General features: G+C 37.0%; 1 protein-coding gene across 1 annotated transcript in view; it reads left to right on the top strand.

Annotated features, from left to right (window-relative positions):
- The window catches only part of LOC125651935 (uncharacterized), a 56,532-nt gene that overhangs the window by 29,164 nt on the left and 13,734 nt on the right, over positions 1-13,634 (top strand). Inside the window, exons 13-17 of the mRNA XM_048880786.2 lie at positions 8,049-8,159; positions 8,594-8,887; positions 9,008-9,149; positions 9,412-9,610; positions 9,741-10,582. Of these exons, the coding sequence (XP_048736743.2) occupies positions 8,049-8,159; positions 8,594-8,887; positions 9,008-9,149; positions 9,412-9,610; positions 9,741-10,582 (1,588 nt within the window). The remainder of the gene's footprint in view (positions 1-8,048; positions 8,160-8,593; positions 8,888-9,007; positions 9,150-9,411; positions 9,611-9,740; positions 10,583-13,634) is intronic.

The following is a 13,634-nucleotide window of genomic DNA, read 5'->3' on the forward strand; positions in this document are numbered from 1 at the left end:
TGACCATAAACTTTGAGAAATGCTGACTTTAATGAGACATTTGAACTCAATCATCGTATTTATCAGTAGCCTACCTCGATTTAAAACTGATCATACGCAAACACGCTCTCGCGTATTTCATCAGTTGAGAGATACAAACACTACATACAAGTAGTAATGGTATATTGCTGTTTATAAAGGTCTATATAACATTTTTCCAAGTCAAAACCTTTGGAGAATTAGAGCGTTTTTCATTAACGATGCGTGTCTGGTAACGATTCTGACAAATCCAGGAATGCTAATTTATGTTCGAAATATTGCCTTACCCTAATTGTGAACCAGACTTCTAGGTCAGACTTGTCATGTTTTATTATTGACGTGCGTAGTAGATAACCAAAAATGCCAGTCAATGAAAGCGCTAAGTCCTCTAGATTTAGAACCACGGTGGGCACTGTCTGGATGATAGGAGAAGGCATGCTCAGTTTGGAAAATACAAATAATTCCACTAATAAAGAAAATATCCGTAAAAATCACATCTACTTCAAATGTTGTACGATCAGGGACTTGATTGTCTGGGGACTCAGTCAATAACTTATTTCTATACAACTGTATCAGAATCTTCATTTGCATGGCAAATGATTACAGGAAAAAATAGCAATGCTGTTTTACAGCCATATTACATGTTCACGTATCGACGATTTCCTCTGCTCCAAGATATATGCGAAAATGTTAAAACGCAAACTTTGTGGAATTTGTATGACGTTGCAGGCGTCCATCGAAAATGACGATAAGTGTGTGTGTAACCAATGAAAAGAGGGAATCAACCAGCAGTTGCATTATGATCAACAGTTCATAGACTGACTTATTGGGCCAGAGCAACAGAATAGGGATGACAAAAGCGGGAATTTTTTAAACTAAAGAGGTTTGCTCTTGTGAATAGTATGATCATTCTTTGGGAATATATTTAGAATGTCTATATTGAAGTGAAATTTTAAAGTTAAAAAGAAAATATAAGGTTAAACCGATTATTATTGAGCTACAGCATGTTAAAATTGGTCTTTCTGTTTATGATTCATTCGTATAAATTAGTATCGTCTGAAGTTGCCAGCATAACATAAACAACACAAATCAATCATTTATATCAAATCAACACACAATCATGTGTCCTAAAATAATAGATTAAAACTGAACGAAAACGTTAATGTTAGTAGATTGGAAACAACAAATGACTTTGTTTATTTAAAATGTGGGGATTTGAGAGTCTGAATTAACGTTACAGTTTTATAAATCGCATATAAGATCATAACAGAATTCTATATGTAACTCAAATTGTTGGACTATTGTTCAAAATGCAGAATTTCCATACCAAAGTTCAGCTCAATCAATATAAACGTTTTTAAAAATCGGTGTTCTGACAAAGATGTATCAGGTAAGCTACTGACAAACAAGTTGATGGTACAGGGATTTCAACAGTTTCGATTGAAGTCAGCATTTCACAAATTATATGGTCGTTATAACGATCTAGTTCGTCAATACAACCTCGCATTGGGTCAAATGCTGTCTGACGTGTTTCATGCCGATTGTTAGGCCGTTCTTGGCGCACTGGTTTTGACTGCGGATAACTCCGTTTACCTGATCAGGATATGGGGCTCACGGCGGGTGTGACCGGTCAACAGGGGATGCTTACTCCTCCTAGGCACCTGATCCCACCTCTGGTGTGTCCAGGGGTCCGTGTTTGCCCAACTATCTATTTTGTATTGCTTGTAGGAGTTATGAGATTGATCACTGTTCGTTATCTTCACTTTGCATTTAACCATCGAGTTTGTATCTCTGCTGGTGGACAGTCTGTCCCCGAGGATACTTGTCGCTCGATATATGTTCCTTCATGAATATACACAATAACGAAACAATACTGGCTGACACGTATAAAAAGGTGTCACTCTGTGGAGTCTATAAGGGACACAGGTTTCCTACAGATCGGTTGGTGTCCCTCGGATTATCCTTCGAGATATCAAAGATTTGTCGTATATACAATCGTCAGATTGTCAGCTTTGGTACAGAAACCAAAATTCTTATACCCAAATTAAAGACTGTTATGTTCCTTTAAGAGATATATTTGATAATTCCTTTTCAGACCTCATGTGTTCAACCTCAAAATGTTCTGCAAAAAATTGCAAAACTTGTGATATACTGATCACTAAAAATTCATTTAGTAGTAATTTAACTGGACGTAGTTTCTGTACCAAAACGTTTGATAATCTGACTTGTAAATCTTCTAACGTTGTCTACGCCATTGAGTGTAACCTGTGTGGCTTAATTTATGTGGGAGAAACCAAGGGTTCACTTAATAAAAGAATATCGGGGCACAGATTTCAAATTAATAATGGTGGTAACCAACTTCTTTACAAGCATTTTAATGCACCGGACCACTCCATCTTGTCCATGAGGGTAAGGATTTTAGAAAAAATTTACCATCACACAAACAATCCTACATTAAGCACCCCTTTTCGTAGACAACGGGAAGATCACTGGATCAGGACCCTAGGCACTGCATTTCCATATGGATGCAATGATAATGTATATGATGTGGGAAATTTGACTAGTCCACAAGGAAATAACGTTAATGTGATGGGGCTCTTTCCCAATACCCAAAGACGAAAACGTAGTCACGGACATCGTTCATATAAAAGACCAAGTATAAATGATGTCACGTTTGATTCATTTTTGCCTCACGTCAACAGACAATTGGGTCCACATCATATTCGTACAAAACTTTACTCTATTCCATTGAGGGTTTTACATACGTTATTTGAAGAAGCTATGGCTAGTCTATACTTGGATTTTTCAACACCTGAATATAGACTTAACTCTATGATTATGGATGTTGCCTACCACAGGCTCTATAAACCAGCACGAACCATGGATGATATTCCTTCCAAATCATGCCGTCAGTTCCTTAAGCTCAAATTTACAAACAAAGGAATAGATGCCGTCAACATAAGCAACATTCTTCGTCATAAAAGGGTTCAGTCGTGTATTCCAACTTATTTCAAGTTCAAGTCTACACCCTGTATTTCCTACAGCTATACTTCTACTATTGCATCCAAACTTTTTAATTATAAACAAACTTTGCAGTGCCTATATATAGACCATCTTATACGTAATCCACCAATATGTTCTTGTTCTTCATCTTCTTTCAACTACAGTCCAGCTGGACATGTCATTACTGGTGATGTTGATATAGTTGAAAATGAGGACCTCAAATCACTTATTCTTAAAGGTCCTAAATACAGAGAACCTCGGTCTTTCAATTGGCGACAGAACTTCATCTCTATTATGAGTTCTGTCGAAGATTATGCCAGACGATGGGCTAAATATGAAAAAGAAGAACTTGATACATTGTCAGAATGGGTTAAAAGCATAAGAGGGATATTAAAATCCCGCATTAGACACATGAAAACAAAAGTACGTACCATCTATCCTTCTGTGTTTAGTAAACCAGAAGTGATAAAAGAATTAGATAGGTTACATGAGGAATATGTTTTGGTTCCAGCTGACAAAGCTAGTAACAACATTGTCTTCGTTTGTAAGGCTCATTATTACAACTGTATTTTAAACGAACTTGGCATTAATTCCACTTTTGGTAATCATACTTATACTCCAACTGCCCTTTCAAAAGACGAAATTCTTCTAAACCATGCTTCAGTTTTAAACACATTTGATATTCCAGTCAATGGGTCGAATGAATATGAGTTACCGTACCTATACTGGATTCCAAAACTACATAAAAACCCTTACAAACAAAGATACATTGCTCGATCCAGTAAGTGCTCTACCAAGCCCCTATCTTTGCTCCTCACGAAAATGTTAACAGATGTAAGGAGAAACTTCAAACTTACTGTGCGACTACATATGCCAGAAGTGGTGTTAATCAAATGTGGATTCTAAAAAATTCTAAAGAACTTTTAGTAAACTTGAAATCACAGAATTTTTCCCAAATCAATATCATTAAAACCTATGACTTTTCAACACTATACACAACCATTCCTCACGATAAATTAAAGACTATACTTTTTTACATCATTGACAGTTGCTTCTTCAACAAAAACGGAAAACGGAAATATTCATATCTAGTGATCAGTCATTCAAAAACTTACTTTATTAAACACCACTCTGATTCCACGCACAAGTACTCTGAAGTTGAAATAAAAAATATGCTAGAGTTCCTCATTGACAATATCTTCGTGGTCTTTGGTGATCAGGTCTTCCAGCAGTCTGTTGGGATTCCCATGGGCACGAATTGTGCTCCTTTGTTAGCTGACCTGTGTTTATATTCATATGAAGCAGAATTTATTCAAAAACTTCTACGTGAGAAGAAAAAATCTCTCGCTGTGTCCTTCAATTCGACTTTTAGATATATCGATGACGTTTTGTCTATTAACAATGATAGCTTTCATTCATATGTCGATTTGATATATCCCTGTGAGCTCGAAATAAAGGACACCACAGAGTCGTCCACTTCTGCTTCATACTTAGATGTTTTATTGAAAGTAGACATTAACGGCAAACTGACAACTCAACTGTATGACAAACGGGATGATTTCAGCTTCTTCATCGTCAACTTCCCACATTTGTGTAGCAATATTCCATTATCACCTGCATATGGTGTTTATATATCTCAACTGATTCGATATGCAAGAGCTTGTTCTGGGTATAGTCAGTTTTTAAATCGAGGTAAGCTACTGACAAACAAGTTGATGGTACAGGGATTTCAAAAGTTTCGATTGAAGTCAGCATTTCGCAAATTCTATGGTCGTTATAACGATCTAGTTCGTCAATACAACCTCGCATTGGGTCAAATGCTGTCTGACGTGTTTCATGCCGATTGTTAGGCCGTTCTTGGCGCACTGGTTTTGACTGCGGATAACTCCGTTTACCTGATCAGGATATGGGGCTCACGGCGGGTGTGACCGGTCAACAGGGGATGCTTACTCCTCCTAGGCACCTGATCCCACCTCTGGTGTGTCCAGGGGTCCGTGTTTGCCCAACTATCTATTTTGTATTGCTTGTAGGAGTTATGAGATTGATCACTGTTCGTTATCTTCACCTTGCATCAATATTGTCATTGTTTGTAAGGCCCATCATTGCAACTGTATTTTAAATAAACGTGTTTTCCGTTTCACATTTGTTAAACTTGTATTCCAATTTCCCTATAAAAAGATGAAATTCTTCAAAATCACATTTCGGTTTTAAACGCAATTGATATCCCAGTCAAAGTAATGAATGAATCTGAGTTACAACACTTATGCAAGATACAGTAAATGTTCTATCAATCCCTGTCTCTACTCCTCAAAAAATATCAAATGCCGTGAAGGAGAAAATCAAGATGTATTGTGTTACAACCTATGCGAAATGTGCTAGAAATCAAATGCAAATTCTTGAAAATTCCGCAGAATGTTCGGTTTAAAAATCAACAGCAAGAAAGAGTACAACTCTTCAACACTTTACACGACCATTCCTTACGATGGATTAAAAACTAAGCTTATTCATATCATAGACAGCTGATTCTTCAATAAAATTGAACCCTAAAATATTCATATCTTTTTCTGAACACCGCTCTGATTCCATGCCCAAATACGTGTACTTTGAAGTTGAAGTAAAGATATGCTAGAGTTCCTCATTCAGAATACCATCATAGTCTTTGGTGATCAGGTCTTCCAACAGTCTGTTGGAATCCCATGACACGAATTGTGCTCCTTTATTATTTGACCTGTTTTGTATTCTTGCGAGAACACATTTATTCCAAATCTTTAACATGAGAGGAAAAACTTTCTACCTTCAACTCGACATTTAGATACATTGACGACGTTTTATTTATCAATTGTGCTCACTTTACTTTACACCATACCTATACTGGATTCTTAAACTACATAAAAACCCTTACAAAGATACATTGCTGGATCCAGTAAGTGCTCTACCAAGTCCCTATCTTTGCTCCTGACGAAAATATGAACAGCTGTGAAAGAGAAACTTCAAACTTACTGTGCGACTATATATGCCAGAAGTGGTGTTAATCAAATGTAGATTTTCAAATATTATAAAGTTCTTTTAGTACACTTCAAATCGCAAAACTTTCCCCAAATCAATAGCATCAAAATATATGAGTTTTCAACACTATACACGACCATTCCTCAAAATTAATTAAAGACTGGACTTTTTGACATAGACAGTTGCTTCTTGAACAAAAATGGAAAAAGGAAATATTCATATCTAGTGATCAGTCATCCAAAAATACTTTCTTAAACACCACTCTGACTCCACGTACAAGTACTCTGAAGTTTAAATAAAAAATATGTTAGAGTTCCTCATTGACAATATCATCGTGGTCTTTGGTGATCAAGTTTTCCATCAGTCTTTTGGAATTTCCATGGGCATGATATGTGCTTCTTTGTTAGCTGACCTGTTTTTATATTCATATGAAGCAGAATTCATTCATAAACTTCTACACGAGAAGAAAAAAAATTCTTGCTGTGGCATTCAATTCGACATTTAGATATATCCACGACGTTTTGTCTATCAACAATAATTACTTTCATTCATATGTCGATTCGATATATCCATGTCAGCTCGAAATAAAAGACACCACAGAGTCGTCCACTTCTGCTTCATACTCAGATATTTTATTGAAAGTTGACATTAACAGCAAACCGACAACACAACTGTATGACAAACGGGATGATTTAAGCTTGTCCATCGTCAACTTCCCATATTTATGTAGCAATATCACATTATCACCTGCATATGGTGTTTATATCTCTCAACTGATTCGATACGCAATGACTTGTTCTCCGTGTAGTCAGTTGTTAAATTGAGGCAAGCTACTGACAAACAAGTTGATGGTAATGGGGTTGATTGAAGTCAGCATTTCGCAAATTCGATGGTCGTTATAACGATCTAGTTCGTCAATACAACCTATCATTGGGTCTAATGCTGTCTGACGTATTTCATACCGATTATTAGGCCGTTCTTGGCACACTGATTTTGACTACGGATAACTCTGTTTACCTGATCAGGATATAGGGCTCACGGCGGGTGTGACCGGTCGACAGGGGATGCTTACTCCTCCTAGGCACCTGATCCCACCTCTGGTGTGTCTAGGGAACCGTGTTTGCCCAACTTTCTATTGCTTATAAGATCACTGTTCGTTATCGTCGCCTTTCATTCATACATACCTAGATTCGATATATCCCATTGGACTCGAAATAAAAGACATCACAGAGTCTTTCATGTCTGGTTCATATTTGGAAATTCTATTGAATATAGATGTTAATAGCAAACTAAAAATTACACACAGGTTCTCTATCGTTAATTTCCAAAATTTATGTAGAATATGAAAAGATGAAGATAACGAACAGTAGTCAATCTCAATTCTTATAAATAATTCAAAATTATGCGTAGGGTAAACAAGGACCCCTGGATATACCAGAGGTGAACTCATGTGCCTATGAGGAGTAAGCATCCCCTGTTGACCAGTCACACCATATTCCATCAGTACATGCGTCTCTCAACCCATTTCATACGCGAATCTAGAGCATATTCTGCGTCTGATGAATTTTCATTTTTTATGTCCTTTTGAGAATCTAATAATATAGAGACGCCATCAGCTGTAGGCGACGTACCACACTTTTAGAGCTATTCTTGGTGCTCAGGGCCCGGTTCGTAATTAACACAATGGTTAGGTTTAACACATTTATTAAACCCTTACAGTTACGAACGCGCACTCTACTTACGAACTTAGAAATAATGTTGAATTGACCCGATAGTATTGCTTATATGACTACAAAGAACTAAAGTACCTCAAATGCATACAGCATTTACTATAAATTTAAAGAAAATCATGCCAAATGTTTACACGAAGAAAATGACCACAGATTTCCTGAAAGTCGGTACAGTAAATATAATTCTATGCAAGCTATCATCTACACATATAATAATACCATATTTATATAGCATCCTTTTCATACACTATGTACGCTCAAGCTCGGCATACATTAGTTATTGTTTTACAGCCTTGTGTTCATACCACTCGCCTTGCTTTCCTGGTAGTTGCAATGACACTATCAATTGTCAATGCAAAGAAGGATTCAGGGGACGGTCCGGATTGGAACTTTGCAGAACAAGTAAGATATTAAAAGATTTTTATAAGTAAAGAACAAAATGCTAAATGTTGATTGCAATATATTGATTGCTTTACGTCCCAGCTAGAATCTTTCTTAATCGAGACGTCCACTTACGTGTAGTTTGTTTCTCTGGAATTCATTAGGCGGACCCATGAATGCAACTCAGTCAGGATTCGTTTAACATGCCAACACATAATGTAACACCGGATCTCGATTTTTGGAAAAACATGCGATATTCAATGGTTTGACCCCTTAAATGCATTCAATTTGTTGTAGCATATTTCATTTAACCGTGCCTATCACGGCCTTCACTCACGATGCGAGCATTCTACCAACACGACTGCGTATTGATATTCTCTACAACCAACTGTTTTAAACAATATTTGACAAATTAATTTTTATCTTTAATTGTAGTTTGTTCTTCATTCATGTAGTGACATCTTTGGAGAGACCTACACTAGGCCAATGTAGGTCTTTCCTTGCGAACATAGAAAGAACTGGACAAAAGAGAGAACTGTACAGATATATGGCTGATTCCTCGGGAGTGCACTCGACTAGACTCGACACAAGATGGGTGAACCAGAAAGATTATAACTATATCAATGTACAATTTTCCGCAACATTTCAAAATCTCGCTGGACTGCACTTTCCACAATACGTGAAGGAATTCAAATTTGGAATTGTCTCTGGGATGATCCAGATGGATTTAAACAAAGTGGATAGAAAGGGTAATGCTAGTTTCTTTAGTGTAGCTTAAACGATTTTAGAACCCTCTCAATATGCTTTTCGTGCGTGAATGTTTTGATCGTCATAAATTTAAAGTAATCTCCATTTTATTTGTAACCTAGATCCATCGAAACCTTTCATCAGTATTAATAGGACCATCCTTGACTGTCCCAATAACCCTGGTTCTATTTCTCCCAATGAAGATGTTTATTGGTGCAATCTAACAAATCCTAATTTTGATCGACTTCTGGAACATGGAGACAAGTATATATATTTTTTATATGTTTTGCTACTGTAGTTTCATCGTTAATCACTGTATCATATATTGCAAGTGTTGTAGTTGTTGGACATACCTGGATGCCATGTCATCCACAAATTAAAGAACACTTTTCTTTACGGAGTGCTTAAATTTAATTGTAACCGAATACACTGCATTTTGAGAGAAGTAGCAAAATTATGTACCTACGAAAATGAATGAATCTCAGTTTTATAGTTTTGCCATTGATTCGTCGTTATTTTTTATCAGCTTGACCTTAACAGCAATTGCAACAAACGGGGGATATCGTACAATCGAGACACCTAATGGAGAACAAGTAAACACATTCATAGGACAGAACTCCAGCAAAACTACGCAATTTCGGTTTGATTTTGTCAACCCCCATCACTGTTTATTGGATGGAAATTGTCATTCGGTGGCTTTTAACGTTGACAAAGATATAACGAAGGTAATGGTTCCTTACAATTTTTGTGTTGTTATATAACAAAATCTTGAAATATGGCAGTATCTTATGTCAGTATATACAGTATACCTTACTTAAAACGGTATTTAAGAATATCCTTTTGTATATTTGATAGGAATCAATTAAGTTTTCATGGGATGGCTGGCTGGATGATATGTCAGGGATAGAAAAATATACTATTCAGAAGTATTTTCTGACAGCCAGCAATGAAATACCCTCCAGACTACATGAACGAGACCCCTGGGGACCTATGCAGACATTCGAATTCAATAACACCGCCGATTCCTTTACACACATTCCTGATAAACCTGGGATGTACTCCTTCCTTCTGAATGTTATTGATGCTGCAAATAATACGGAGTACGTTCGGACTCTGGTTCTTTATGATCCAACCTCTGAAATAACTGTCTCCAACACACCGTCAGCCTCAATCAAAACCATGAGTGCGAGAGAAGAATCAGGTTACATGTGGCAGGACAACTTAGATAGTGTTATTGAAATTTCCTGGAAAAACCATTTTGAAAATAAATTTCACGCCGATAACAAATTGTTAAATCCTGTAAAACCTTTCAAATACTACCAGTTTATCACAAACATAAAAAAATATGTAAATCCACGAATGGAGGACCTTGATGGAAAAAGAACATTAAATGGAATCAGGAATATCAATGGAATAATCAAATTCGACTACGCCTATCGGCATGGAAATTTGGGAAATTCTACCCCTAATCAGTGGATACCTGTAAATAACTCTTTTTCGGAAAACCAAACTTTCTTTATTACAAGAAGAGATGGCGATGCCATTACCTTCTGGATAAGAGCTACAGATATCATGGGAAATACAAAGACAGACATGACCCACATTTACTTTGATTCATCGCCTCCAGAATTGCTGAAAAGCACCGATGTTTCATTTACTCCAAATCTGAACATATCAACATACTCCTTCTCTAGCCGGTAAGGAAGAACAGCTTCATGTTTCAAATTTAACTCAGATGTTCTATTGCAATGGTCATTCGTCGTCGTGCGTTACCAATTGAACATTTTTCAATTCTTGATAACTACCATTTCAGTTATTTTTAAATTTGGTACGAATCATATTTTGAACAAGGTTGGCATAAATTGACAATTTCAGGGTCCCAGTAACCCTGTGGCTTTAGGGGCAGAACGAAGACTGTCAAAAATTGACCATTTTTCCAAATTCATCTTTATAACTTCAAATAGAAGAAATAAGAAATCCATAGTGATGAAGAGCAGAGAGTCCTCTGCCAAAAATGTAGATTTTATGATCCCGGGATAGAGGTTCTGATTCAAGGGCGAGGTCATGCTTAATATAGTATTTATGTGCAAAACATAAAGAACCATCTTCTTTAGTGATATTCATGCTTAATTGATTGTTTAAGGTTCCTCTCGAGAATCTTTCACTTAAATGGAGACGTCATCATTGCCGGTTAGGAGATGCAAAATTTAGACTTGCACTTGTCGGTTAAGGCCTTTGAGCAAGGAGGGATCTTTAACGTGTCACCCCTGCTTTGACACAGGACCTTGAACAGGTTTTTTTCCCGCTCTCATCCGAAGGACCTTCCCATTTTGACGCCTCTTACAACAAGTAAGGGCTACTGAGGACCTATTCTAACTCAGATTGATTGATTGTATCTTGCTTAACGTCTCGCTCGAGAATTTTTCACTCATATGGAGACGTCACCAAGATCGGTGAAGGGCTTCAAATTTAGGCCTATGCTCGGCGCTTACGGCCATTGAGCAGTGAGGGTTCTTTAGCGTGCCATGCCTACTGTGACACGGGTCATCCGTTTTTAAGGTCATCTCGGAGGACCCGTGACATTCACACCTGATGCCGAGTGTTTGGTGATGAAACTGTTTTAATGATTTAGATCTGTCGCGGCCGCGATTCGAACCCCGGCCTTCCGCATGCGGGACGAACGCTCTAACCTCTCGGCCACTAAATTGAAAGTATATGAATATTTTGAATGAGCAGGTAGCTTTTTACCAAATTGTAAATTTCATGAAGTTGGGGATAGGGTTGTACATGTATCAGGGTTATTGATTGATTGTATCTTGTTTAACGTCCCTCTTGAGAATTTTTCACTCATATGGAGACGTCATTAATACCGGTGAAGGACTTCAAATTTAGGTCTATGCCCCCGCTTACGACCATTGAGCATTAAAGGTTCTTTACGCGTGCCAACCTACTGTGACACGGGACATCCGTTTTTAAAGTCATCTCCGAAGACCCGTGATATTCACACCTGATGCCGAGCGTTTGGTGATGGAACTTTCACCACTTGTTTTAACGACTTAGTTCTGTCGCGGGGTGAACGTTCTACCTCTAGACCACCGCGGCGGTTACAACATGGTCAGTGCTAGAATGTATTTACAATTTATCATTTTTAATTTCTTCTTGAGAACTACCATTTGAATTCTTCAAAAGTTAAGTATGAACCATTTCGTGGGACAAAGGTAGCAAAAATGAAATCTCGGGATTCCTGCATCCCGGGGCCTTAGGGGCGGGACAAACACTGCCAAAAGTGGCCATTTTTTAAAAATTGTCTTCTCTGCAGCCACATATCTTTAAGGAAAAGAAAATGCATTATGATGTAGAGCGGGAAGGCATTTACCAAATATTTAAATTTGATTATCCCGTGGTTAGAGGAGTTCGGACTCCAGATCGGGTCCAGATTTGGTATACATAGTGTAAACTTATAAACACAAGCATGCAAACCAAAAGATCCCAATCATGGGCGGATCCAGGAATTGTGGTTACAGGGTGTGCCACTTTATGAGGTTGGGGGCCGCCTGATGGGAGCCCAGGGGGGCGAAGCCCCCGGAAGCTCCTGGATTTTATAGGACTTGAAGTATGTCTCCTATTTAGTCATTTGTACTATTTTTTATCATTTTAATACGGTGAAATTAATAAAATGACGCAAATTTTAAGGCTTTTAGGAGAAAATTCTCCCAATAAAGTAATTCAAGAAATCAAAAGATTTTGGCATTTATTTCTCCGGGAGTGGAAGAAATTATTGCTTCTTTTATCGTGTAGTACATTTTTCTGAACAAGACACCACAATTTACCTTAGATTTGAAAATTTTAGGGGGGGGGGGGGGCGCGAATTTGTGAATTTCGCAACTCCATGGATTACACTCCAAGACGCGCCCAAGTTGGTCACATCGTGTTAATGAAAATTTTCAAATTTTATTTTGCCATTTTTAATGTTTAGAATGTAAAACGTATACGGTACCAATTTTGATGCACCAGATGCACATTTCGACCAATAATGTCTCTTCAATGATGCTCAACCGAAATGTTTGAAATCCGAAATAACAATGAAGTGCTTTATTAAGGTATTTCTAATGATCAGCAAAATCTTGAATACCAAATCCATTGAAGATACAGAGCTCTTAATTCTTTATTATGTAAACAAGGTTCGTGTCTTGTTTTTGTTTACATAGGTTAAATATACATATTGTACTAGTAAAGTTTCGTTTAAAGCATATATATATATTTTTAATTTACAAGTGAATTCTGAACACAATTAGATAATTTCAAGTGTTTGGCACGTCTCATTTTGTTTTAAACATGCTATTTTCTATTAAGCGATCTATATCTAAACAAAAACATGGCATGGGCATTATTTACATAATACAGAATTCTGAGATCAGTATCTCACTTGTAACTCAACAACTGATATTCAATTTTTGGTTGACCATTAGAAATACTTTAGTTAAGCATTGTAAACAATAAAAATGGAGAAATAAAATTTGAAAATTTTCAGCTCAAATCGTGTCAATGTCCCTTTAATGTTACATATATTATGTAACGTCTTTCATCAGTATAGACATTTTCGGGGGTATCTAAGTGTTAAGAAAAAATCATGTTTGATACCGTTGCTGATTACTAGACTTCAGCTTAGATATATCATATGCAGAAAATGAACTGTTTTTTATGTTCAATAGCCCTTGGGGCTAATGGTACTTTTAACTACAACTCAGG

This window comes from Ostrea edulis, chromosome 5 (assembly GCF_947568905.1).
Source record: "Ostrea edulis chromosome 5, xbOstEdul1.1, whole genome shotgun sequence".
NCBI classification, from domain to species: Eukaryota; Metazoa; Mollusca; class Bivalvia; order Ostreida; family Ostreidae; genus Ostrea; species Ostrea edulis.